The sequence below is a fragment of the Salmo trutta genome, chromosome 1 (genome assembly GCF_901001165.1).
Source record: "Salmo trutta chromosome 1, fSalTru1.1, whole genome shotgun sequence".
In the NCBI taxonomy this organism is placed as follows: Eukaryota; Metazoa; Chordata; class Actinopteri; order Salmoniformes; family Salmonidae; genus Salmo; species Salmo trutta.
Genome location: NC_042957.1, coordinates 20,230,754 through 20,258,615, shown reverse-complemented (window position 1 = coordinate 20,258,615; position 27,862 = coordinate 20,230,754). Strand labels below are relative to the sequence as shown.

The 27,862-nt window shown below is 41.5% G+C and overlaps 1 protein-coding gene across 6 annotated transcripts; it reads left to right on the top strand.

Annotated features, from left to right (window-relative positions):
- The first annotated feature begins 227 nt into the window (after nucleotides 1-227).
- Nucleotides 228-27,862, top strand: LOC115178418 (ankyrin repeat and SOCS box protein 2). 6 transcript variants are annotated; one of them, XM_029739711.1, is made up of 10 exons: nucleotides 228-384; nucleotides 505-753; nucleotides 2,652-4,390; nucleotides 5,075-5,244; nucleotides 18,501-18,656; nucleotides 19,162-19,407; nucleotides 20,534-20,705; nucleotides 21,632-22,205; nucleotides 23,040-23,181; nucleotides 24,987-27,862. In XM_029739711.1, exons 4-10 carry the CDS (start codon nucleotides 5,133-5,135, stop codon nucleotides 25,136-25,138), a joined length of 1,554 nt encoding a protein of 517 aa, XP_029595571.1. In that variant the 5' UTR covers nucleotides 228-384; nucleotides 505-753; nucleotides 2,652-4,390; nucleotides 5,075-5,132; the 3' UTR covers nucleotides 25,139-27,862. The 6 variants fall into 6 exon arrangements, 5 of the variants coding, with proteins under 5 accessions (XP_029595571.1, XP_029595717.1, XP_029595656.1 ...); XM_029739857.1 differs by having other exon boundaries at nucleotides 228-753; nucleotides 2,652-2,924; nucleotides 4,256-4,390; XM_029739796.1 differs by having other exon boundaries at nucleotides 230-753; nucleotides 2,652-2,924; nucleotides 4,321-4,390.

Below are 27,862 nucleotides of genomic sequence, written 5' to 3'. Positions count from 1 at the left end.
CTGGAATCCAGCCTGTGGGGTATCTATGACCTTCCCCTCATACGAAAATAAATGCAAAGTGCCCTCGGATCAAAATGAAACAAACACATGACGCAGATTGACCTGCCAACAAAATGGGAAGAAGTCAACCTTGTCGATAAACTTGACCCTTTTTCCATGGATTTGTTTGTCTAAAAATAAGAAACAGGCATTCGCAATAAACACCTCTTTCCATTACATTGATTGTAACACAACACAATACCAGACCTCTCAACATAAGGAACAAGGCACACCAACTCGCCACAACCAAACCTGACACAGACACAGCAAGAGTCTGACCTAGCACAGGAGGATTACAAGCCTGAACACTGTACTTGGGACAACTCACAGTTTCCATTGAACACAGTCAGTCAATATCACTCTATTGTATGATTAACACATTTTCTGATTAGTAAGATACTCACCATGTTCTGGGATTCCTCGCTGTTAGTCCCAAGAGTTCCATCTATTTGTTTTGTTGTTTAGTGCTATCTAGGCCAACTCCCCCTCAGGAGTATTCTGAGCTATGAAGGGGGGAGAGGAAAAGTTGGCCCACTACCCTATGGATATCATGTGAAGCTCCCAGAAATATTCCAGACGGCTGGATTGGAAGCCCTGTCTCAAGAAACATCTACTGACAGAGGAGTGGAGAAGTCTTAGTGGGGGAGTTTAACCAGAGAGCGAAACTTTGACACTCTTTTTGCCTTTGGAAAACTGTAAAAGCTTGTGAGAAAGGTGAGACATATTTTCATTTACATTGTTATTTGGCAACTTTGGTGCACTTTTGTTGTTGTGTAAAAAAAAAACTACATGGACCTTTCTGTTCCTTTATAAACCTCTGAGATTTGTTTTTACATTTAGCTCGACATTAAATTACTTCACCAATCACTGCGGATAGAGCAGCTTGCTATGGATCAGGCAAGCTATTTAAAGGCATTGGACAGATGAGTGTAGGGTGCGAAATGCAACTGAAAGAGAGTGAGTGAGGGTGGAGGAGGCTTGGTTTGAAGTGGTGGGCATCTTGTTGTTATGACATGTATCTTCTGAATTATGCTCACAGAATTATATCTATGAAGGAGCGGCTTATATGAAGAAACTTTTAATGTGTTTGACCATCAGAAAGTTGGCTTAATGTTGGAACAGCTAGCTAGTGTGAAATTCAGCACAATAATTAAAATAAAAACACTTCCTATTTTGCGCTAGTTAATAAATCGTGATAATGTGACAACTATAGTATCCTTAAGTAGTATTTAAAAGTTGAATCCATTATTTTCGAATTAAAAATCTATCTCCCTAATTTCTGAATCACGCTTGTAAGGTCAGTAGGCCACTAAACTAGTCTTCTGAGGGGGAGGGCAGATTGCCTACACACTGGCAAAGATTTTCAGCTGGCAGGCAAGCAGACACTGGAATAAGTTTCTGAGTGAGGGCTTTGCATAGGCGCTTTGTCGTGTTTTTTGTCGGACAGGAAAGAAATGCCTGCAATGTAAAATAATGTTTTTAACCGGTTCCCATACTTTTAAAATAACGGTTATGTTCCAGAACAGTTTAGATCACTTTCGTTTGTGGTTCTGATTCTCTTCCACGAAAAAAAAAATGGTTTTCGGTTCTGTTCCCTGAACCGGTTCCAACCCTTGGTTATTTCCAAATCACTTTAATGATTTGAATGTGAAATGTGAACACTATTCCAAGGGGAGCATATCATAATTTCATTATCCAATCCTAACATAATCCCAGCCTCACCCAACCTAAATAAACCCATTCAATAAATGATTTTCCTTCAAGTCATCCATTTCTATGGTATGCTTGTTTTAGGAGGGACTTCACCTTAATTGACAAGCCCACTTGCACATATGTTCCTTTACTTTACTCAAAACCATTCTAGAATTTGATGATCGTGGGACTGCTTCATGAATGCCACATTGCAGGTTCAATTGAATCAATCCCATAGTCTCTGGCTACAGTACGTCCCAATTATCTCTCCTTTCTCCCAAAGTGTGCACTTGTTCACTTCCTTTCACTGATTTGAAAGGAAAAGCCTAGTGGAAAAAAGATGGTGGAAACTCCCTCTAGACCATGCCTCCATCAATCCAATGCTTTTACATTTTTGGGAAGTAGTGAACAGTTCAATACCCCTTCAGCAGAAATGTGTATTGGGAACCACCCTGATGTAATATATGTCCTACACTGGACTTAGGGTGATGATGTAGTGTGTTCCAGTCCAAATTAAAGGGAAATCTCACCCCAATTACAAAATTACATTTGATTTTCCTGCACTGTAACCAGTATGGACAATGTAATACAGTGATACTTTGTAACTTTTTTTTAAAGACATGGGCACTGTCTACACGTTATACGTTTTTTGCATTTCTGGAACAAGACCAATGCAAGTCAATATCCCCGATAATAACATTTTTGCACGTCAAGTCCAAATCATCTTAAAGTAAATTCATTTATCTGAACAATCAAGACCAATATGTCATTTTGTAATTTGGGTGAACTATCTCTTTAATCATGGTCTCTAGACGGAATATGTTGTATATTGATTAGGAATGGGTCTCTCAAGATCCAACATGGTGGACATGATGCATCATACATTACTGATACACTGTATCCTCTCTTTTTCTCTCCAGATCCAACATGGCAGTTGCCAGCATATCTATCCCTGGTTCCACGCCGGGCCACAACCTGGGGTTTGATGACTACAGTCTCTACAACAACCTGTCAGATGACGAGCTGATTCTGCTGGCTATCGAACGCAGCCTTAGTGATGCCCACAATGCCACTTCACCGGGTGAAGCCAGCAATACCCCAACAGCTCTGGGCAGAAGAACAGTCCAATATAGGACTGTTCCACCAAGGCAGGAACCAAGACATAGGCCGCCTACTGCCAACCCAACTGACGCGTATGTGCTAGCTGAAAAGAGCCTTCATTCTTTTTCATTATCCACTTTTGGTTTTGGGCCACCATTTATATTAAGTTGTAGGCTATGGATAGTTACATACAATTCCAATATCATGGCATAATGACATGCTGCACTATAACTGTCCTTGTTACGTAACATGTCTGTAGTTACAATGTACAGCAGTAATTATCTGGTCATTACAAAGTAGTTCCAAGTCAAATCAAATTGTATTGGTCACATACACATTGTTAGCAGATGTTATTGCGAGTGTAGCGAAATTCTTGTTACTTATCAAGTCACTACATGGCACAAGGACAATGTAACAGAAAGTGTTGCCAGTCAAGACTTGATCAAGGAAAGTGTTCTCTGATTATTATGTTGCTCTAGTCAGTCATATGCGTCTATGTGTCACTGTACAGACTCCATCAATGCAAATGTTTTCCGAATCATATAACCTTACGTTTATTGTGGGTTTTGCCATTCGATATCATATGTAGGTTGCAGATATGCATGAGAGTGACTGTTTTCTCAAACAAATGACTTGACTTGTGAGGTGTTTACGTCTGCTAAGCTAACGTGACTAAACTATTTACCCGCTTACTGCTTGCTGGAAAACCTAGACACCTAGAGTATCGTTTGTTGACATACAACACCTTGTTTACAGGCTGGTGTGATTGAGTCCAGTGGGCCACGTGCCAAACACCTGTCCCAACAAATCTCATGATAATGATCCCTTACCCAACAGGCTTTTTGGGAATACATCCAAGTAGCATGGTCTGAAGTTCACATGTCACCAAGGTTGAAAAATAGCAACACTGATGAAAACAAGTCTCCGTGTTGAGATGGATGCAAGATTGCAGGCTTTATAAGGTTTACTAGGTCATGTTACGGTATTGGCAGGACAATTGCTGCATTGCGTGTGCTTGTGCAACACGTTGCTCTGGCATCTCCTAGCGATAGTTTGTCGCGAAAACCTGTAGCATGGTACAAGTTTAAAAAATGTTTAACTAACTTTTTAGTGCCCTGCAACTGTGCATGTTGGATATGCACATGTCTCAAGCCTACCCCTAAGAAAAGCTTTCAGAGGAACATTATAGTGGCGATATGAACTAGAATTGAAGACAGGTATTTTAGATGTGTGTACTGTAGTGATTGATACAGAGCTTTTCATAGTAATCATGTCAGCAATGAGAATCAAACATTTCACTTTGAAGAAACACACAATATCCAATGAGCTTAGGGTCCCACTGTATTAGTTTAGTTCATTTTACGTACGCATTTGCAGCAGTCAGCTGTGACTGTCAACTGAGTATATCTCACTGTTATTGTAGCAGGAGAAGGAAATGTGAAGAAAGAAGGAAATGTGACGGCGTTGTGGTGACCCATTTTGTCACAGGCAATGGAAAGCGCATGCTGGCATAGCACAGAGGCGACGGCTCCATTCAGTACGTGCCGGAGACAGAGGAGTAAGTGTCTTCTTTCACAAAGGGTATCTTAGCAACACGTCTTCCCTTCACACCAAGACTTGAACACTTTAGGATATGTAATGATGTTTGTGTTAATATGTGATGGCATTTATTGTATGTTATTTCTCCACCTCATAGGATACAAACCTGCTGGGAATGATCTGCTTGAAGGGAAATTCCACCACTTTCACTTTTCAAGATAAGAAAATGGCAAATACAACTGAATACTACTGCACAACAATGATTTTCTAAATCTGCATCAAGTTTCTAGCCATGGGAGGGGAGGGGAACCTTTTCCTGCTCACCGTGTCACCACCATTCTAGTAGTGTTTAGAAATCACTGCTTTTAAAAATGTTTTTAGTTTTGATGACATCATCAAATTGCACTTGTTTATCTTGTCTTTTAACCACAACGCCATTTTCACAAATGTAGACAGTGCTATTGTGCTTGAGATAAAGTGGTGGAATTCCCCTTTTAAGGTAACCAAAGTTTTTTCCAACACCATAAACCCTAACTAAGGATGAGTGTATTTTGTTTTAATCCACTATCCATAACTCAAAGAATCACTGTCAGAGTTACTGAGTTTGAGAATGATCTGGATTTCCGCTTAATGTCTTGTATTGTACATGTGGGCTAGAGGGAAAAAAAGCAAGTGGATGATGATGGGTATGTTTGCCTATTAGGGAACAGGACGCTATTGTGCAAGCCATCCTGAATGGTGATGTGACTACGGTTCAAGCTATGGCTAAAAACACTGAGAATAACATACTGTGGCCTGACAAGTATGGATGGATCCCGCTGCACGAGGCTGCATATTATGGCCAAGATCAGTGTGTCGGGGTTCTTCTTGGGGGTAAGTGCAATTCAAAACTCCATGTATGAACATGTATAGCGATAGGTTAATGTTTAACATTAGTACTGTCATTTTTGGGATCGTTGTTGTCCTTTTTGGCAACACTTATTTTACAATCCTATTTCAGCTTGTTGACATGATATTTACTGAGAAAGTTTGAAGTGGTAACTAGGGCTGTCACGGTAACCTTATTACTGCCACACCGGGGGTCACGAGTCATGAGGTAATTAGGTTTCTCCAAGCGCTGATGCTGCTGATGGTCATTAGTAGCCTACCAAACTTGCTAACTGCCTGGTACTCAGCACGCTATTGTCCCTCTAATCACTCTCACATCATTGCAAATGTAATCAAACATTTCATGAGAGCCCATGAGCTTATGTTTTGCAATATTTGTATAGGCGATGCAATTGCGTCAGAAAACAGAGTGATGGCCTCTATTAAAAAGAAGAGGCCATCACTCTGCTTTATATAGGCTAGGCTTACTATATTTATTTCTCAACTTTCCTAATATTAAGCACATTGCTCCTCTTTACAGCAGGAGTATAGACTACCTGGCTGGCATGAACATGAACCACAGTAAAAGCGTCCTCTATTCTCTATTTAAGTGCATACAGATGACATGTATTTTTTTCCACTGCCCCTGTTTCGAGACAGGTGCATTATAACGGTCCATTCTAAATCAAAAGACATTTCACATATATATTATTTAGTATTGTTAGGTTCTTATTTTTCAGATTAAATAACTCACGGACACTATAGAAGCTTTAACCAAGTTTAATCCTTCCCAAAGGTTCTGTACAGCTGAAAATCAGACAGCTAAACATTTCAGACATCACAGTTTATATGCATCCTACTTAAGACACTCCTCCTCTCTCTCCAATCCTTACATTTTATGGCTCTACAGGAAATAAGGTAACCAGATAGCAACCCTGATTACTTCCTTAAGAGGAACTGACCTCACCCCTCACCTCCTGACCCACAGATATCTATCTGTCTTCCCTATATCAACACATCGCTCTCCTTTCCTCCTGACCTCACCTCCTGACCCACAGATATCTATCTGTCTTCCCTATATCAACACATCGCTCTCCTCTCCTCCTGACCTCACCTCCTGACCCACAGATATCTATCTGTCTTCCCTATATCAACACATCGCTCTCCTCTCCTCCTGACCTCACCTCCTGACCCACAGATATCTATCTGTCTTCCCTATATCAACACATCGCTCTCCTCTCCTCCTGACCTCACCTCCTGACCCACAGATATCTATCTGTCTTCCCTATATCAACACATCGCTCTCCTCTCCTCCTGACCTCACCTCCTGACCCACAGATATCTCTCTGTCTTCCCTATATCAACACATCGCTCTCCTCTCCTCCTGACCTCACCTCCTGACCCACAGATATCTCTCTGTCTTCCCTATATCAACACATCGCTCTCCTCTCCTCCATCAAACACATTCCAAAGCCTTCTGGCTTTTTACAAACTCTTTCTATTTAAGGCTTTGTCCCTATTATTTATTTAATATATCAATGTTCAAAGTTTAGCCGATCCCAACAGTCCTTCCTCTTGAACAATAGCATCCTAATGTTCACTTTACATAAACTTGGAAATGACTTAAATGTGTAAACAATGATAATAAAACATGAAATAAAAAAAATACCTAACAAATGATTATAAAACATGAATTAAACAACAAACAATGAACAACCAGTCACTGCGAGGTGTACAAATTCATAGACTTATGGCCTCTAAACTGTGATCACACAATTTTATTCCCATCTATCGACGCATAACAAAATGCCATTCCAGCTGAATCTGCGGTATTTCTATGGCAGATGGAGCGGCTGTGTTTCTCCACTTCTCCCTTCTGGTTCCTAAGAGAGTGATGGCACAAGACTTGGAAAGCAACAAAAAAAAATAAAACATAACAGTATTAACAATGTGATCATCTATGCATATTTATATATGCATGAAAACCAAAGTCTGAAACCATGACAATTCCCACTCTCTCTTCACCTGAATCTATGCCTCCAAGATAATTTCCTGCTGGGTTCCACAAAAATGAAAGCTCTAAAAAGCTTCCTCATGCTTTCACCCAGTCTTCCCCTTTAGGCCCCAGGTTCCGAGAAGTGTTTCCAAGTCATGTCATTTTCACTTTGTTCCCCATCTTCTCCATTTCACCTGATAGGCACGACACCTGATATGCAAGTGCGTATCTCTAATGCACGTTCCATCCTCTTGAGGGAACTCAGCACTGTATCTGCTTTCACATCAATGCCTTCAACATTTTGTTCACAGTACAATTACCCCTCTATTCTCTATCATATGATGCATTAACCCATAAAGCAGCTAAATCCCAAACCAACTATGATGTTTATAGTCATTTCCAGACCCAACCATCTGTATGTCTTACAGTGGAATCTAGTCCCTCTCTCACTCCGCTTCCTGTGTCATGGTGTCTTCACTCACCCATTATGCCGTTGGACCTCACTTCACGTGAAAACTATGCTCCCCCCAAGGAGAGACATGACGATCTTAACCACTGCAGGTACTGTTCAAAGTGGTGTGTCTCTCAAACCAATGCTGTTCCAACACCACTGCCTGGTGTCTCTTGATGTACACTCAATCTCCAGAATTCAGCCCGTGCCCTTGGTTATGTCTTGGTTCCACCTGAGGATATACACACTGCAACACATGAGTTATTTCCTGACAACATCATTTGTGATATTTGAATAACAGCATCCTCTGTCCTCCCATCGGTTCCCCAGTTACCACTAACCAATCCATGTGACATGAGTCGTCATTACTGATATACCGACAATGCTACAAAAATAACCACTGCTACTTCCAACATGGCCCATGACTATAGTCTCACAATACCCCTCATTTGCACAGTAGTCCATTTTCATGCTATTAATATAGCATTCTACGCTTCTACTACTGCTCCTTCTGTTACTGTCCCTACAGGGACTGCTGTGAGACTAGCTATTGCTCAGAATTTGTCTCCTGCTCTCCTATTGTCTTCATGGTTTACTGATAAGTCTAGGACTGAACTTTCAGATACCCCCTACCTGTTTCCCAGTTTATCCCTTGGTATCTAGCTACCAACATCTCCAATGACCTCCTGTATTCTGCTACAGTTGGTACCTGCGGATCATACATCCCTGTGCTCAAGTTAGGTACACATCTCTCATCCCAAGGCCGATCCACCCCCCACCCATTTGTAAACACCCTTTGTTACAGTGTAGACTTTGGGTCCCAACAGTTGATAAGCAGCCTCCTTCTGACACTTTCCATTTACCGTGGTTCGGTCCCAATCTACTGGGAGGTATGTCAAGTGTTTACTAGCTGTCAGAAATGGGGGAGAGATTAGTGGCGTTAGAAGAGTATCCAACCGTACAAAACTCTGAGTCACATGTTTCTTAATCACACTCTGCTAGAGCTGTGATGCTATTATCACAGCAAACTTCCCTTCTTGCAATGTGGCCTTCTGTATACAGGGATCAGTTGCTATTCTTTCAAGTGTTATGCCTTCTGTGACAAACTCATTACTGAAAGTTGACAATAGTGTCTGAAATGACAATACTATCTCTGCTATTTTCACCATTATCTGGGTATGTGTAAGGTTCAATTAAATCCCCATATTGTGTACAGTTAGCTGCTCTCCTTCTTCTATGAGCTATCTCCTGCAACAATATTCAGACTCTGGGAATGGAATGATACTCCTAATGCATTTTCTATATTTACAAACATATTAACACCTTCTCAAATCAAATAGTCAATATACATCATTCTCTACTCTGGAACAATGAATACCCTCATGTTCCACTAAACCTAAAAACATATTGACTTGAAAAGAAAAGAGAAACAAAGTACTTGTTTAATAACTTAGCACCACTCATTGATGTGATCTAACATAAATACTCTGAATACAGGGTAAAATAAATAAAAAAAACGTTCATGTTAGTCCCAAGCTGTCATCCAGTGAGTCTCCCAGACCAATTACCTCCCCTCAGGATGACACTTAGAGATACGTTTCTGGAAACTTTCTCGGCCACATAACTGTTAGCAGCGCCCCAGCCCCTCGTCGTGCTTTAGCCATTCTCTCTCGCGGTATTCCAATCACAACGAAAACGTTTTAGCACTTATCCAACCCAAATTTAGAATGACTGAACTCAGTGCTTACTTTGAGACTAAGGCTCAAATTCCAGTTTATCAACTCCGCACACATCATCCCTGTTAGAACATACATTTATAAACAACCTTTTATTGCCGGTCATAACTCTTCTCATTACAGAACCCCTTTGTCCCTGTTTTCCTGTCATGAAAAATCAGTATCTCAATGCATTTTCAGTTTACATAGTTAGGAGGGCGTATTCCACCCCCCCTTTCCTTCACCTTATCATTCTACCGTGTTTTCTTCAGATATCGTTTACAGTTCATTTTCCCAACGGCTCATGTAACTTCTGCCTGTCACATTTCATGGCCCTTGATAATGTCCCAATTTTAACCTGAGCTTGTTCTCTCTCTCCACGCTCACTCCGCACTCGCTCTCAGTAGCCCGGCCCTGGTTTATGGCTCGGACTCAGATAGGAGTGGTAAAAGTCATTGTCTCTCATAGCACGTCTTTGTCGCTTTTTCTTCAGCCGGTTAGGGAGGGTTTTGAGGTTAACACACACTGTCTATGGTCAAATTATTTCTCCATGCATTGAAACACGATCTGACATCACCTTCCATGATAACCTAAAAAAAACACAAATCATAACAACAGTTAAGTTCATTACATTTCTATTTCAGGAACTAGACAAACTTTGACTATATGTCGAATTATGACATTAACCTTTTCTTTATACCATCTCTAAGACAAATGTCAACAACAACAAAAATAACAATGTTACTGCTAAAAAAAAACATTTTCTAAATGAGTCCATACTCCCTTGTTCTATTGGTGACCTCTAGGATGGTTACCAGATCATGAAGATCTGGTAACACAGTCCATTTGAAGTTACTTTCATCCCTTATTAACATATATTTTCCTTTCTATATGCAGCCTGAACACAGTACCACTGTATAAGTACCCCAAAGACCAGGACCTCAGGGAACTGGTAATTTATCCCTTTCAAACACTTGATTAAAAAAACCCTGTGTTAAATCAAAAATAAACAATTTAGCATTACAACTCTTTAAAACTCCCTACAGAAATAATAATAATCTCCTAAAGTAATGGTACAATTTGGATAGAGAATGGTGTTTCTCATGAATTTTGTGCAGAAACCCCCCGTCTATTTAATTCCTAATGAAGTTGATCATTCTTCATTAGGAATTTTTAATATTCAGAGCTTTCGTCACCATTAAAATGTTTCCTCTCCCTTTCTTTCCCTGTCCTTCGGAAACCCTTTAAATACCTCATCAAAATATTTCATCCTCCTGCATACCCATTTTAACTGAAATGTAAAGACTCCATCCAATAAATCCCACAACACGGCGATAGTATCTTTCCACCGAGTCTAACGATTCACTGGTCTCCTTTTCCCCATTCTACAATCCCATTCCAGAATAAGACGACATTAAATGTATTTAAAATAAAACCACATAAACTGTGTAATGATTTAGACAAACCCTTAAGGCCTTCTGCATTTGCAATGAGTGTTCGGTCATATAATGTAACTATGTTACCTTTAGAACCCATTCCTTTGGCATTCCGCCTAGAATCTTCAAATGTAAATACGTTTTCCTGTGGCCAATTTAGCCATGGCTCATCGTAAGGAATCCGCAATATATATATGTGGTTCCATAACACTTTCTCTCACCAAGGCAGCCGCCTTAGCCATTTCGTCTGCTTTACGATTACCTATGGCAATTTTATCTGTACGACTTGTATGAGCTTCACATTTCACCACTGCTAATTTACTGGTTAACTGACATTATTCTAATAATACATCTACCTCCAGACCATGTTTATTGGTGTTCCTGTCGCTTCTAACATGCCCCGTGGTGACCACCATGTACCGAAATCATGAATTACTCCAAATGCATACCACACACAGCCTACCCCGTTACTCTATTCCCTTTACGTCAACTCTGTAGCGGCTCAGCAATTTCAGAGACTGACAGAATAAAATGTTTAACAAAATTGAAAACTCCTAAAGTTTTCCTGAGCGTGCGAGTTGTGCTTTGTCATACGATGCTTTATGACCCCGTTTCGCCAAATTGTCTACCAATGTGGTGCGGTCTCGCATATGAGTTTCTTCGTCTTATGACGCTAATAACAAATCATCCACGTATTGTACCAACACAGAACCTACAATTGACACCCTTTTAACGATTGTTTCAATGCTAAATGATACCACGTGGGACTATTTGTAAATCCCATCGGTACGCTAATAAAAGTTAGGTTAATCGTGATCTAATACATCTCCCATCACATAGAAACTGTAATCTCTATGTACTGTTTATCGATTGAACTGAAACTATACACGGCTACGTGAAAGTTCCATTCTTGCTAACCTCAAAACGATTCGTTATTGCTCTTTTGAAAAAGATGCAAACTCTTGTATAGCTGCATTTCCTGCTAATGCACTAGATTCCAGTATCACCTTATTGTAAGGGGTGCGTACTGGCGGCAGAGAAGTCAGACGCAGGAGAGCAAAAACTGTTTCCAACGGCGCAGTTTAATAATAAAAACCCACCGGAAAACAGAACAATCAATAAATGGGTACAAAACCCGACGCACACCAGACATAACGTGCACAAGCAATTACAATAAACAATTCCGGACAAGGGCATGGGGGGAACAGAGGGTTAAATACACAACATGTAATGAATGGAATTGGAACCAGGTGTGTGGGAAGACAAGACAAAACAAATGGAAAATGAAAGGTGGATCGGCGATGGCTAGAAGACCGGTGACGTCGACCGCCGAACGTCGCCCGAACAAGGAGAGGGACCGACTTCGGAGGAAGTCGTGACACTTACACTCATTCTTCCAATGCCCGATAGTCCCACATCTAAAACAGGGAGCCCTCTCCTTACGTTTTGATGTTTTTTTTCTTCTACGTTTCTTAGTTTTATCCTGGCCATTGAAACTATATTCAGTGCTTTTCTCTATGGCTCTACTAACCCTTCGCACGTCTGCGAGGCGAGTGGAGTCATATTCCACTCTCAAAACATCGTCTCAGATGAAATCTACTACCCCCGCAATTATCGTTTTGATCACAGGGTTCAACCCCGTTATTAAAGCAGAGGCGCAAATTTTATGAATACACTCCCATTCCCAGGCCTTCTGTAGTAAAGTACTGGTGTCACACTTTATGGGTTTATCGTTACACATTTTCCGTTGTATTAAAACGCTGGTATATTGAGCTTTTGATTCTAGTTTTATGTCCTTGTGCCAAGTTATAATTGACTCCCTGAATTCTTTATTCGATTTGAATTTTCCGTCAGCAGGAAAAGGTTGTCAAATGTTTTCTAATTTGCTCACTTTTTCCAATATTCCAGTCGAATTGGTAGAATGCTTGTGAGCTGCTTTTAACGCCTCCATGGCTTCATTAAATTTGCTATCTCTATATTACAGGGAGAAACGAGTCCGTTTGTCGCCATATCAATAGTTATTATTCCCTAAACACTCCCATCGGTGTTCAGGGTATTTCAGCTTTTTTCACTCTCGTCTATAATACACACCTTCTATTAGTTATTTTCTAAGATAGCACTACACACTTTCCCCGGATAATATTTAATTGGTCACGGCACTTAATACCTTGTATTTGAACCGATACCATAGCGTCTGAAACATTTATCACTGGAGAATACAGACAGGACTTTATGTCCTATTCCAATACTTCCTCAAATATCACTATTATTGATAACCCACATCATCTCTCATCGCGCATAGGGCATAAACCAACCTTTTTTCACACATTCACTCACACCCTGCGCTTTCATGGCCACTGCTACTCGGCCTTTTGCCCTTCTTATGGGTCTATATACCGTTACACAATTGTTTTACCTTCCACAGGATTACCCTGTTCAGGACTTCCCCTCTCTCTATTACATTTTACCCTCCCACAGGCTTATGCTCGGGACTTTATCTATGAGATTCTACCCTCCACAGGAACTATCCTGCTAGGGACTCATGAGACTTACCCTCCACAGATCTATTCTGCTCGGGACTTACTCGCTATGAGACTTACCCTCCACAGGATCTATCCTGCTCGGGACTTACTCTTTACTTATATGGTACTAGCATATACCACAAAGCTACAACCGGTCGTCACACAATGGGCCTATAGAATTAAACTTAGGCTCTCCAGGTCCGTATCCCATAATTAGTTCAGTCAACGATTCTCATCTCCCCAAGATGTCAAAATGAGTGGAAACAGATATAGGAACTTAGCCTACCTTTTGTTTGTTGCCAGCTCTGCTCCACTATTCTGGACTCTTTGGTTTGATTAAAAATCGTGGTGAATCCTGCCGGCAACACCAAATGTTAGGTTCTTATTTTTCAGATTAAATAACTCACGGACACTGTAGAAGCTTTAACCAAGTTTAATCCTTCCCAAAGGTTCTGTACAGCTGAAAATCAGACAGCTAAACATTTCAGACATCACAGTTATCACAGTTTATATGCATCCTACTTAAGACACTCCTCCTCTCTCTCCAATCCTTACATTTTATGGCTCTACAGGAAAGAAGGTAACCAGATATCAACCCTGATTACTCCCTTAAGAGGAACTGACCTCCCCCCTCACCTCCTGACCCACAGATATCTATCTGTCTTCCCTATATCAACACATCGCTCTCCTTTCCTCCTGACCTCACCTCCTGACCCACAGATATCTATCTGTCTTCCCTATATCAACACATCGCTCTCCTCTCCTCCTGACCTCACCTCCTGACCCACAGATATCTATCTGTCTTCCCTATATCAACACATCACTCTCCTCTCCTCCTGACCTCACCTCCTGACCCACAGATATCTCTCTGTCTTCCCTATATCAACACATCGCTCTCCTCTCCTCCTGACCTCACCTCCTGACCCACAGATATCTATCTGTCTTCCCTATATCAACACATCGCTCTCCTCTCCTCCTGACCTCACCTCCTGACCCACAGATATCTATCTGTCTTCCCTATATCAACACATCGCTCTCCTCTCCTCCTGACCTCACCTCCTGACCCACAGATATCTATCTGTCTTCCCTATATCAACACATCGCTCTCCTCTCATCCATCAAACACATTCCAAAGCCTTCTGGCTTTTTACAAACTCTTTCTATTCGAGGCTTTGTCTCTATTATTTATTTAATATCTCAATGTTCAAAGTTTAGGCGATCCCAACAGTATATGTAAAGACAAGAATAAATCAAGAATAGACAATATTAGCCTATCACATGTGAATGAAATATTATCATGTGTGAATGATGCCCAGCTTGTGTGCAGTAAGGCAAGAAACGTATGCCTTTTTTTGCGACTTTTTCAAATCAAGGTCACACACCTCGGGCATTCTAGGCCATAGGCCTATATGTTTTGATAATGTTTCTATCACAACTAAAGTGGCCAAATAACTTCTTAAAATTAAGCACATTAATCCACTTTCCAACAGGTGTAAAGCCTAACTGGCATACATACACAGCACGTGAGTTTCAAGTTTTGGGAAGATCATTTTCACCATAAAAATGCAACTTTATAATAAAAGCATTACATACATAATCACATTTGCAGTCACTTTCGATAATGGTGTTTTCTAACTAATGGAACATTTCCGCTTATAGCCTACTGCCATGTGCGTAATGCTGCGCTTATAATGTGAAGACAGAGTCGAATAGTTTATCAACATTTTAAGCTAAACGTTCTGATCTGTTTTGTCAGCCTCATAGCTTAAACGTTTTTGGGATGCTAGTGCTTGCATTCATTTGGGATCTATTCCATTCCACAACTTTCCCAGACTATGTTTGAAATATTTATTTATTGCACAGAATAGAATAAGTTGTCTTTTTTACTATGGGGGATGTTAGATTGACATAGGCTAGTGATTTTCTGCTGTTTGTTAGGCCTACTCATCTTGTTGGCTGACAAAAAGTAAATGTGTTTGTATCACAACTAAAGTTACATAAATAACTCTAAATTAAGCATACACTGTAGGAGTACCTGTTTCTTTGTTAACCGCTCAACACAGAATAGATGCATATGCGCACTCCCTCAAATCGTTTGGAGAAAATATCCTTTCTATTTTATTCAGCTATGTTCAATTGTATTCTTAATCAAATCAAGTCAAAGTTTATTTGTCACGTGCACCGAATACAACAGGTGTAGACCTTACAGTGAAATGCTTACTTACAGGCTCTAACCAATAGCGCGAAGAAAAATGCAAATAGTCCGGGTAACCATTTGGTTACCTGTTCAGGAGTCTTATGGCTTGGGGGTAAAAACTGTTGAGAAGCCTTTTTGTCCTAGACTTGTCACTCCGGTACCGCTTGCCATGCGGTAGTAGAGAGAACAGTCTATGACTGGGGTGGATGGGGTCTTTGACAATTTTCAGGGCCTTCCTCTGACAGTGCCTGGTGTAGAGGTCCTGGATGGCAGGCAGCTTTGCCCCAGTGATGTACTGGGCCGTACGCACTACCCTCTGAAGTGCCTTGCAGTCGGAGGCCGAATAATTGCCGTACCAGGCAGTGATGCAACCGGTCAGGATGCTCTCGATGTTGCAGCTGTAGAACCTTTTGAGGATCTCAGGACCCATGCCAAATCTTTTTAGTTTCCTGAGGGGGAATAGGCTTTGTCGTGCTCTCTTCACGACTGTCTTGGTGTGTTTGGACCATTCTAATTTGTTGTTGATGTGGACACCAAGGAATTTGAAGCTCTCAACCTGCTCCACTACAGCCCCGTCGAAGAGAATGGGGGTGTGCTCGGTGCTCCTTTTCCTGTAGTCCACAATCATCTCCTTAGTCTTGGTTACGTTGAGGGATAGGTTGTTATTCTGATACCACCTGGCCAGGTCTCTGACCTCCTCCCTATAGGCTGTCTCGCCGTTGTTGGTGATCAGGCCTACCACTGTTGTGTTGTCAGCAAACTTAATGATGGTGTTGGAGTCGTGCCTGGCCATGCAGTCGTGGGTGAACAGGGAGTACAGGAGGGGACTGAGCACGCATCCCTGGGGAGCTCCAGTGTTGAGGATCAGCATGGCAGATGTGTTGCTACCTACCCTCGCCACCTGGGGGCGGCCAGTCAGGAAGTCCAGGATCCAGTTGCAGAGGGATGTGTTTAGTCCCAGGTTCCTTAGCTTAGTGATGAGCTTTGAGGGTACTATGGTGTTGAACGCTGAGCTGTAGTCAATGAATAGCATTCTCACATACGTGTTCCTTTTGTCCAGATGGGAAAGGGCAGTGTGGAGTGCAATAGAGCTTGCATCATCTGTGGATCTGTTTGGGCGGTATGCAAATTACAGTGGGTCTAGGGTTTCTGGGATAATGGTGTTGATGTGAGCCATTACCAGCCTTTCAAAGCACTTCATGGCTACGGACGTGAGTGCTACGGGTCTGTAGTAATTTAGGCTGGTTGCCTTTGTTCTTGGGCACAGGGACTACGGTGGTCTGCTTGAAGCATGTTGGTATTACAGACTCAATCAAGGACATGTTGAAAATGTCAGTGAAGACACCTACCAGTTGGTCAGCACATGCCCGGAGCACACGTCCTGGTAATCCATCTGGCCCCGCAGCCTTGGGAATGTTGACCTGTTTAAAGGTCTTACTCACGTCGGCTACGGAGAGCGTGATCACACAGTCGTCCGGAACAGCTGATGCTCTCATGCATGCCTCAGTGTTGCTTGCCTCGAAGCGAGCATAGAAGTGATTTAGCTCGTCTGGTAGGCTCGTGTCAGTGGGCAGCTCGCGGCTGTGCTTTACTTTGTAGTCTGTAATAGTTTGCAAGCCCTGCCACATCCGACGAACATCGGAGCCGGTGTAGAATGATTCAATCTTAGCCCTGTATTGACGATTTGCCTGTTTGATGGTTCGTCGCAGGGCATAGCGGGTTTTCTTGTAAGCTTCCGGGTTAGAGTCCCGCACCTTGAAAGCGGCAGCTCTACCCTTTAGCTCTGTGCGAATGTTGCCTGTAATCCATGGCTTCTGGTTGGGGTATGTACGTACAGTCACTGTGGGGACGACGTCCTCAATGCACTTATTGATAAAGCCAGTGACTGATGTGGTGTATTCCTCAATGTCATCGGAAGAATCCCGGAACATGTTCCAGTCTGTGATAGCAAAACAGTCCTGTAGTTTAGCGTCTGCTTCATCTGACCACTTTTTTATAGACCGAGTCACTGGTGCTTCCTGCTTTCATTTTTGCTTGTAAGCAGGAATCAGGAGGATAGAGTTGTGGTCGGATTTACCAAATGGAGGGCGAGGGAGAGCTTTCTACTCGTCTCTGTGTGTGGAGTACAGGTGATCTAGAATTTTCTTCCCTCTGTGGTTGCAAATTTAACATGTTGATAGAGATTTGGTAGAACTGATTTAAGTTTCCCTGCATTAAAGTCTCCGGCCACTGGGAGCGCCGCCTCTGGGTGAGTGGTTTCCTGTTTGCTTATTTCCTTATACAGCTGGCTGAGTGCGGTCTTAGTGCCGACATCTGTCTGTGGTGGTAAATAAACAGCCACGAGAAGTATAGCTGAAAACTCTCTAGGCAAGTAGTGTGGCCTGTAATTTATCACAATATACTCTACTTCAGGCGAGCAAAATCTAGAGACTTCCTTAGATTCCGTGCACCAGCTGTTGTAATAATAATACTAATACTATAAAATAATATGAAACAATGCCACGGAATTCTAAGCAAATCGTGTCTGCTAACTGAACCAGTGTAGCCCACAGCCATATGGCATAGCCACATCAGGGCCTAACATCAGGACAACTGAGTATGCTATTCTGTTCTTCTGAAATAGACTACATTTTCTTCATATCATGTTTGTTTAGATCTGTCTAAAATAAATAATGGATTTGTTGTGATGGTGTAGGCTATGTTACATAGATTTATTAGACTTTTTAAAATGTGGCTTGAAGGCAATTTATATTTTCTCGGCTCACGTCAAAGAATTGAACAATTGAGAACAACAGCAGTCCATACCAAATGGAACACCCCTTTTACCACGTAATTACCAAGTATTTTACCATTTTACCAATTAACACCCAGCTAAGTAGCAGACTAAAATAAAGTATAGCCTAGTCTAATTTTTATCTCATGTGTTCTTCTTTTCACCCTTCAAGCTCAACCTAGTATGATTAACAAGTGTGACCTGAAAGGCCAGACTGCTCTCATCTTGGCGGTGTACAGGGAAAAGGTGGCCTGTGTAGAGATGCTTCTGGAGAAGGGGGCTGACCCAGACGTCGCCAACAAGGACCGAGAGACCCCACTCTACAAAGGTAACACATTTGCCTTAGAGACCTACTAAGACCTAGATTATCTGCCTATCTCTTTGTAATTATCCTTTTATTTTAAGCATACTAAGTCATAGGCTACTTGACTGATAATAAAATTATGTGTTGGGCTGCAAGATCAGCACACCGTGAGAAAAAACTGAATGAAAAACTTGCCCTTCATGGATTTGAAAGAAAATTACTGATACAAGAATTCCTCCAGCCCAAGCCTACACCGATCTAATGCTTTTGCATTTGTGGGGAATACTAGTGAACAAGTGCACACTTCATTAGAAAGGAAAGGTATATGGGGGGACAGGGATGGCTTGATATGAGAAATACAGCTCCCCTCAAAATCTGCCATTAAAGAATGCCTATTCCAATATCATTCTAAGCTGTCTTGCATACACTGGGAATACCCCCAAACCCTTGTTTAGGAAACACTGTCTTCCATGACATACAAAGTCTGGGATTTCTTCCATTTAACTTCATCTTTGACTGTATTCCACAGCTTGTGAAAGTGGTAATGCTGAGATTGTGGTCATGCTTCTGAATCACGGTGCTGTAGTGAACAAACACTGCATTCAGGGCTGTACAGCTCTCCAGGAGGCTGTGAGCCGCAACAACGTGGAGATCTGTGAGATCTTGGTCCAGGCCGGGGCGAAGCTCAGCCCAACCAACATGTACGGTATCGCGCCCCTGTTTACTGCAGCCCAGAGTGGACACAAGGAAACACTTCGATTTCTCATTAAACACGGTATGTCTTTCCCCTGGAAAAATGGGTGAACTCTGTAGGCCAGCGGTCACCAACCTTTTCTGAGTCAAGATTACTTTTGCAGTCAATAAGCAAGCATAGATCTACCACTCAGATTTTTTTCATGGCTTAAAAAATGGAACATTAACCTAGAAAAACAATTATTCTGTAATATTGAGGTTTGTGCAGTGGGCCTAATACATGATCACAGCATATTAGCTACAACATGCCTGGCATGCCAATATTGTTCTTCTCAGACCATATTATATTTCAAAACTCGAGCTTTGATAACTAAATTGATCAGTTGGTGTAGCACTTACAAGGCACAGCTGAGCATGAATTTAAATAATTAGCAATTAAGTAGATTTTTTATTTTACTGGACTGATGGTATCTGCTTCTGATGGTAATGGTGCTTTCAAGACAACTGGGAACTCGGGGGAAAAAACAAGGTCAAATCATTACGTCAGTGATCAGAGGCCTAGAAAGATGCTTGAGTTTCCGACTTGGAATTCCGAGTTGGATGACCGTTCAAAACAATTTTTCACAGTCGCATCTAATTTTTTCCCGATATCCCAGTTGTCTTGAACGCACTGAAGATGTAAGTCAGAGATTTCCCAGTTCCCAGTTGTTTTGAACACGGCATTAGTATCAATGGAGGGAGGGAGAGAGCAGCAGAGAGTCCACCTCTCACGGTCCCTGCTCTCTCCTTCCTTTCTTCTGGTGAGACTGACCAGAGAGAGGGGACACCATCTTCTACCAGATGGAAAAACTCGAGTCGCACTGCATCTGCCTCATGCACAAATTCATGTTATTCCTATGACCAGAAAAAGTGAAATATTCCTTGACATTAAAAGAGACATGACGATCTGCTAATAATGGGAGCACTTTGCTTATCCGGTGCGCAGGGCTTCTGAATCAAGTACACATACTGTCAACAGCAAGAAAAAAAGGAGCACAAGTCTTTATCACAGCCTTTATCGTTGGGTTTTTACAGACATGTTTGGTGATCGACTAGGAATGCCTTGCAGATCGGCCAAAGGGCGCAGATCACATAAAACTGTCATGGAGCTCTTACTATGGATCGATTGTTGACTTTTCTAACTGTCAGTTGCACTGAATATGTTCTAGGTGCTGATATCAACAGTGAGGCAAGTGATGGGGCCACCGCTCTGTATGAAGCAGCTAAGAACGGCCATAAGGACATTGTGGAGCTTCTTCTTTCTCAGGATGCTGATGCCAACAAAGCGGGCAATAAAGGACTTCTGCCACTACATATTGCTGCCCAACGAGGAGCTGATAGGTACCTACAATTAGCTTACAATACCTTGATACATGGGAATACTACAAATATCAATGCACAGCACCCTTAAAGCAGAACTGAACTCTAGAACTAACTTCTCTTGTTGAAAACATTTTTACATTACATTTTAGTCATTTAGCAGACGCTCTTATCCAGAGCGACTTACAGTAGTGAATGCATACATTTCATACATTTTTTTTCTCCGTACTGGTCCCCCGTAGCATCACAACTAGTCAGAAACATTTATTCCAGTCATAAAGTCAGTATCGTCCAAAACATAGTTTTGTGTACAAGAGCTTTCGATGACTTACATGAAGGTTGGCTTTTGATTTCTACAGTGCCCACTAACATAGGATAAACATCGGAGTTACATTTACATTTACATTTAAGTCATTTAGCAGACGCTCTTATCCAGAGCGACTTACAAATTGGTGCATTCACCTATAATATCCAGTAGAACAAACACTTTACAATAGTGCATCTAAATCTTTTAAAGGGGGGGGGGGGGTTAGAAGGATTACTTTATCCTATCCCAGGTATTCCTTAAAGAGGTGGGGTTTCAGGTGTCTCCGGAAGGTGGTGATTGACTCCGCTGTCCTGGCATCGTGAGGGAGATTGTTCCACCATTGGGGTGCCAGAGCGGCGAACAGTTTTGACTGGGCTGAGTTGTTTGAGGTCTATCCAGAAGACACAGACAGTGAAACTGACCTGCCCAGCAGCACAGCTGTTTGGATTTGTTTACATAAGCAGTGGTGGAAAAAGTATCAAATTACCATACTTGAGTAAAAGTTAGGATACATTAATAGAAAATGCCTCAAGTAAAAGTGAAAGTCACAAGGTAAAAAACTAACGGAATGTTTTAACCCTAACACTAATCTTCCACTCTGGGCACCCACTAATTCCCTCTGTGTGGTTTTCTATTTCAGTATTGTGTCATTGCTGATCAAAGTCACCAGCAAGTTCAGAGTGAATCGCAGTGGAGTCAGTCCCCTCCACCTGGCCGCCGAGTGCAACAGGGACGCAGTTGTGGAGGTCCTGATTGAGGCCGGCTACGACGTCAACGCCATGCTGTCAGATGACCGCTCCATGATGTACGAGGACCATCGTAGCACAACTCTCTACTTCGCCGTTGCCAACGGCAACGTGGAGGCAACCACCATGCTTCTAGAAGCCGGCGCCATCCCAAACCTGGACACCTTCAACCCGCTACTGGTAGCATTGAGGCAGGGTAGTATTGAATTGGTCACATTGCTGGTGGAGCACGGTGCCAATGTCAACGCCTACGTACCCACTCACCCCACTTCATTCCCGGCCACCCTCATATTCGGTATGAAGTACCTGTCCATGCTGAAGTATCTGATGGACAATGGCTGCGACGCCCTTTCCTGTTTTAGTTGCACTTATGGCAGTGGTCCACACCCACCACATCAGGAGACCTCTGAGAGGGATGACTTGCGCTACAATACCAATACATGCAGAAGTACTGGGGAACCTGTTCAGGTAAACAAAATAACAATGAAATGTTTGGTATGTGCATCTGTGTAATATATTTACATACATTCTAAATATAATGCCAATTAAGAATGAGGGGGATTATTAGGTGGCCAAAATGGAAATTTAGCCAGGAGACCAGCTTTAACAGCTTTTTGCAATAAGGGGGATTTTTAATGACCATAGAGAGTCAGGTCACCGGTTTAACATCCCATCCAAAAGACAGCACTCTGAGCAGGGAAATGGCCCGTTCACTGCCCTGGGATTCGATCTTAAGACCGGAGGCAAGAGTGCCCCCTACTGGTCCTACAACACCATTTCCAGCAGCATCTGGTCTCCCATCCAGGACCAACCCTGCTTAGCTTCAGAGGCAAGCCAGCAGTGGGATGCAGGGTGGTATGCTGTCAGCAACAGTTGTAAGTACTATGTACCAATGGCAAGAAAGTGTATCCAAACGCGCTTTAGCCCAGCTTGAACAAAAAAGGTAATCAGTTCCTAGACTGAGGGACTTGAAAATCCCAAAAACATTCCTTACCCCAGGACACTTCACCGGGTTGAAATAAAGAAAAAGGAGCACTCTGTTTCATAATATGTACCGTCAATAAATGATCAGATCTGTGCAGAAACAGAGAAACATTTTCCTTTATAGTCACTCATTGAAGTGTCCTGTGGTAAGAAATGTTTTTTTGATTTACTATGTAATAATGTTTACCTACACTGTAATCGCCTATAATTGTTATGCTGTCATGTTAGCACAGGTATTTGGGGCACTTCTTGTAAAATAGAGACTAAAAAATACAATATACCATAGCCTATCATTGCTTTTTGTGTTTCCATCATTAGTTCTGTGAGATAATCTCTACTCGCTGGGCAGGACCCATCATAGATGTACTCCTGAATTACGTTGGCCATGTGAAACTCTGCTCCAGACTTACTGAGCACCTAGATAGCTTGAAGGACTGGGAAGTCATCAAAGAGAAAGCAAGTGAGTGTCATGCACACATACTGTACAGACACACCTACATATACTACACAACATAAGGTAGCATTTTGGTATAGCAGGACTGTACGCGTGGCTAATAAGCAGGGTTCATTCGAGCCTGTTACAGTGGTGCCTTGACCTGGATCCCAGAGCTAATGTCTAGCTAGCAGCTGCTGGCAGGCTCATAAGGGACCGAGTGGCACTGTGGTCTAAGGCACTGTATCGCAGTGCTAGAGGTGTCACTACAGACCAGGGTTTGATCCTGGGCTGTATCACAACTGGCTGTGATTGGAAGGCCCATAGGGCAGTGCACAATTGGCCCAGCATCGTCCGGGACAGGGGAGAGTTTGGCTGGTGTAGGCCGTCATTGTAAATAAGAATGTGTTCATAACTGACTTGCCTAGATAAATAAAAACTTGTGAGGGGTATGGGGAGGTCATGGCTCCAACAATATTAGTGACAGGTCTATTTAATAATATACCATAACGAATTTGATTGATTCAAAATAATTTTCCCACCATAAAGTGTCAGGTAGCTACTGGCTTTCTGTGGCTTTACAGCACACAGTGTTCCTCAATTCTTCATTTTATGATTGGATCCCCCCTCCAACAATTATGCTTTTGGTTTGGCCCGGTCCTCAGAAGGGAAAAAAGTTGAGCAAGGCTTGTAAGGAGAACAGAGAAACGTGCAATATCTCCTCTCTTTCTCTCTCTCATCTCTCTCTTCTTAGCAAACCCTCAAAACTGTGAGCTAACTTATAACAAATAAATGAGTACAGTCAAATGTTATGGTAAATTCATAAGCACGAAAAATAATTATATCGACAATTATATTTTGTCAAATGGGGAAAGTTTCTATTGTGAAGTGATGCGCATCTCACATGTGAATGCTAGTTTTCAAAACAAGTGGTAGTTGGTAACGGTTATATGGGGATCAATTTTGAGAGCTCAATGACAACTGTGGAAGTATTGTCAACCTTTTAAATAATTATCTGAACCTCAGGCAGTAGGCTCAAGCAACCCTGTTTCTCTCAGTGCAGCTTGCCCTGCCTGTCTCTCAGACTCTGACCAGCAGCGAAAGTCTATCCTCCTTATTAATGTTCAAAAAACAAATGTGAAGGCCAAAATTCTGGAGGGATAGCACTAATCATGTATATGCAACCTAATAATCATCCTTAGAATACTTCTAGAACCAACTTAACTAAAGTTTGGGAAGCACTGGTCTGGCTAAATGCACAAATGCCAGTATGCTGCAGCCAGCCTGCATGCTGCATCAGTTAGGCTACAGGTTATTTAGCTTATTCCTAAATAACACAGCAGCCTGATAATATGGACCAGTATGTTGGTAGCCTAATTTCTGGAGGGGGATAATATATTTTAGATGATGAAAAGTGTAGTGAAGGGTACACAAACAGAATAATGGGTTATGACATTTAAATGTAGTTAAAGCAGTGGTTTGGTGGTGACTTTCTGAATTATATTAGTTAGATCAAGAGTTTAAAGTAATACAGAAATGACTGGTATTTCAGTTGTGATTGTCCAAATTATCAGAAAGGTTTTGTATGTATTTTCCCTTTAAAATTAACCAGAAACAACCATTTCACAGCTATTTCTTTTTTTCTTCTTTTTTGGGGGGTAGAATGCCCCCAAACCCCCCTCCCCTACTGATGTGATGAGGGGGATGTCATGCATGCACACACGACACTGCCCAAACAGCCACTTCTTTGGAATGACTTGTGCACATGTTATGTACTCTCTATATACAAGCGTCACATACAGTATTACCATATCGTTACCATTGTCTTCCAGCGCAATCACGTCCACTGATGCAGCTGTGCAGGCTGGAGATTCGCCAGCAGGTTGGAATCCACAGACTGAGGTGCATCAAGAAACTGCCCCTCCCACCACGACTAATCAAGTACCTCAACCACGATGAGCGCAACCAAGAAAATGTTTTGTGAATAATAGTCTATGACATTATAGTCAAAGTAAGAGATGATGAGGGACTACAGCACAACATCTCTTGACATAATCAGTGCTTTTGGTGTGAATATTTGTAATCATATTTGAGCAGTAATATAGAGCAGTGCTTACCAACATGGGGTACTGCAGGTGGTCCTCAATTTATTATTATATTATTATTATTATTTAATATTTTTCTTCCAAACATAATACCATAGGGGTATTATAAGCAATTGTACATTACTTTTTACAATGCAAATTGTGTTGCCCCTTAAATGACAGATTTGGACACCGATAAACACCTAAATTGGAACAGAGTGGCTGTACAGTAACATGCTATACATTACATTTCATTACTTTACTTCTAATGGTTTGGGACACCTGGGACCATCAAGTGACAAAAACCTCCAAGGGACCATGACACAATGTCCCAAGAACATCCTAAAAACATCCTTGGGGACGACAGGAGGCTGCTGAGGGGGGAACGGCTCATAATAATGGCTGGAACGGAGAAAATGGAATGGCATTAGACACCTGGAAACCCATTCTCCCCAATTAAGGTGCCACCAACCTCCTGTGTTGGGGATGTCCCCGGGACAAACCGGGAACTAGACAAAACCTCCAGGGACCATGACACAACATCCTGACCACTTTAGATGTCCGTTTCATGATGTTCCGGGGACATCCTAATGACAAGTTTTTGTTTGCAGGGTTAATGTGAAAAGGAGGGGATGCAGGGCTCAACGGCACGACTAGGAGCTCTTCTTTGAGTCATAAAAGTGCATTGAAATTATTTAGGAACTGTGCAAACTTTGGATAGGTGTGTGGCCACTTGGAAACACCAGTTAGACCTCTCACTCAAACCCTTGTAATTTTTTTGTCTTATGTTGCACCTACCCCAAATTTTCCACGAATATTCCTGTCATGTTACTGAATGTATCCAGAGTATTTTCAGATGTTGTTAATAACAAATGCGGCGACAAGTACGGTAAATGTAAAATGCACTTAAAATGTCATGTTTGGATTCAGTTTCGTCAGGTGAACTGTTGTCTCCTTACCTTTAGTCTAATCATTTTCCCATAATCTCCAAACTGTTCCCTTATATTTGCTACCATGGTTATGCATATGCTTCCCATATTTCTTCCGTAAAAAAAAAAAAATTCAGCCCTATCCATATAGGCCAATTCCCACAAGTGTAAAGGCTTTACAAACATTAATCTGTAATAATAGTCCTTTAATCTGTTACATTCATTGATAAAATTGACTGCTAAGATATTTTAAGTTAAAGAATTCTGTGACTCTGCAAATGGTAGTCCTTTTGAAGATGATTTGGTGGTCCCCAGAACAGAAAAGGTTGGAAACCGCTGATATACACTACAATACAGTACAGCTAGGGTTTACGATTAAACTTTAAGATCAGACTAAGGTAGACTTACCAAGTTGGTAGCACTTTATTTTATGCTTTGGGACATTACTAGGTACTAGTATTTACTATTATTTAAATTCCTATGTGTTTGCAAGTACATAGTAAAATGGTAATTACACATTAATAACCTATGAATTATTTATATGTTTCAGTTGTGAGAGCTGTTAATTAACTATAGAAATGAGAGCAGCCTCAGAAGCTGAATTATGAAACAAATATGTGAATGAGTTTTTGTCAAGCTTTGGAAATTTGCCTGTTTGCTTATTTGAGTGTACAGTAATTTTGGGGCATTATAGAACCCTGGCTATAGTTGTCACGTCCTGGCCAGTATAAGGTTAATTGTTTTTGTAGTTTGGTCAGGGCGTGGCAGAGGGTATTTGTTTTATGTGGTTCAGGGTGGTGTGTTTTGTTAAAAGGGTGGTTGATTTAGTAATTCCGGGTTTTGGTTTATGTTTAAGTATTTCTATGTGGAGTCTAGTGAGTGTATGTCTATGTTAGGTTAATTGGGGTTGGGACTCTCAGTTGAAGGCAGGTGTTGTCTATCTGCCTTTGATTGAGAGTCCCATATAGTAGGGTGTGTTTGTGTTTGGTATTTGTGGGTGATTGTTCTGTGTTTAGCCTTGTGCCTTATCAGACTGTTTTTGTTGATCGTTTGTTTTTTTGTATTTTTTGTATGTTCATTTTGAGTTTAATTAAAAATCAAGATGAGCCTGCACATACCTGCTGCGTTTTGGTCCTCCTTCACCGACGACAACCGTGACAATAGTGCAGGCTTTTTTCATTCGTTTAGCGTTAGTTGAGGTGTTATAATGTCTTATTGAGAATGGTATATTCAATTTCTCAATGGAAGATAAATAAGAAATAGATACATGAATGGCTTTTTGTCAACGTTTTGATAGCTACTTATTTTATTTTATAGTATTTTTGGGGCATCGTTGGACCCTTTTAGGCTGCCTTATGAGTACATACATTGTGTTTTTGTAAATATTTGATTTGAACAGTTATCAAAGTTGAGAGTTTGAATATAAATGTTTAAAGCATTACCTGACAGTAATTGTATTACCATCATCACAGTAAAGATTGAGAATATGAGAGGGAAACAGTAGATGTAATTTGATATTTGGTGTTGATTCACTTAAATAGATTTCATTGCAGTATTTGTAGTATTTTGTATGATCTCTGAGGTAAGGGTCTCCTTTTTCGAGTAATTGGGTATATTTTTTGTGACAAGGTGACAATTCAATCTTGTGCTATTTTGCCTGTGAAAAAAATTCAATAAACATCATATCCATTTTCA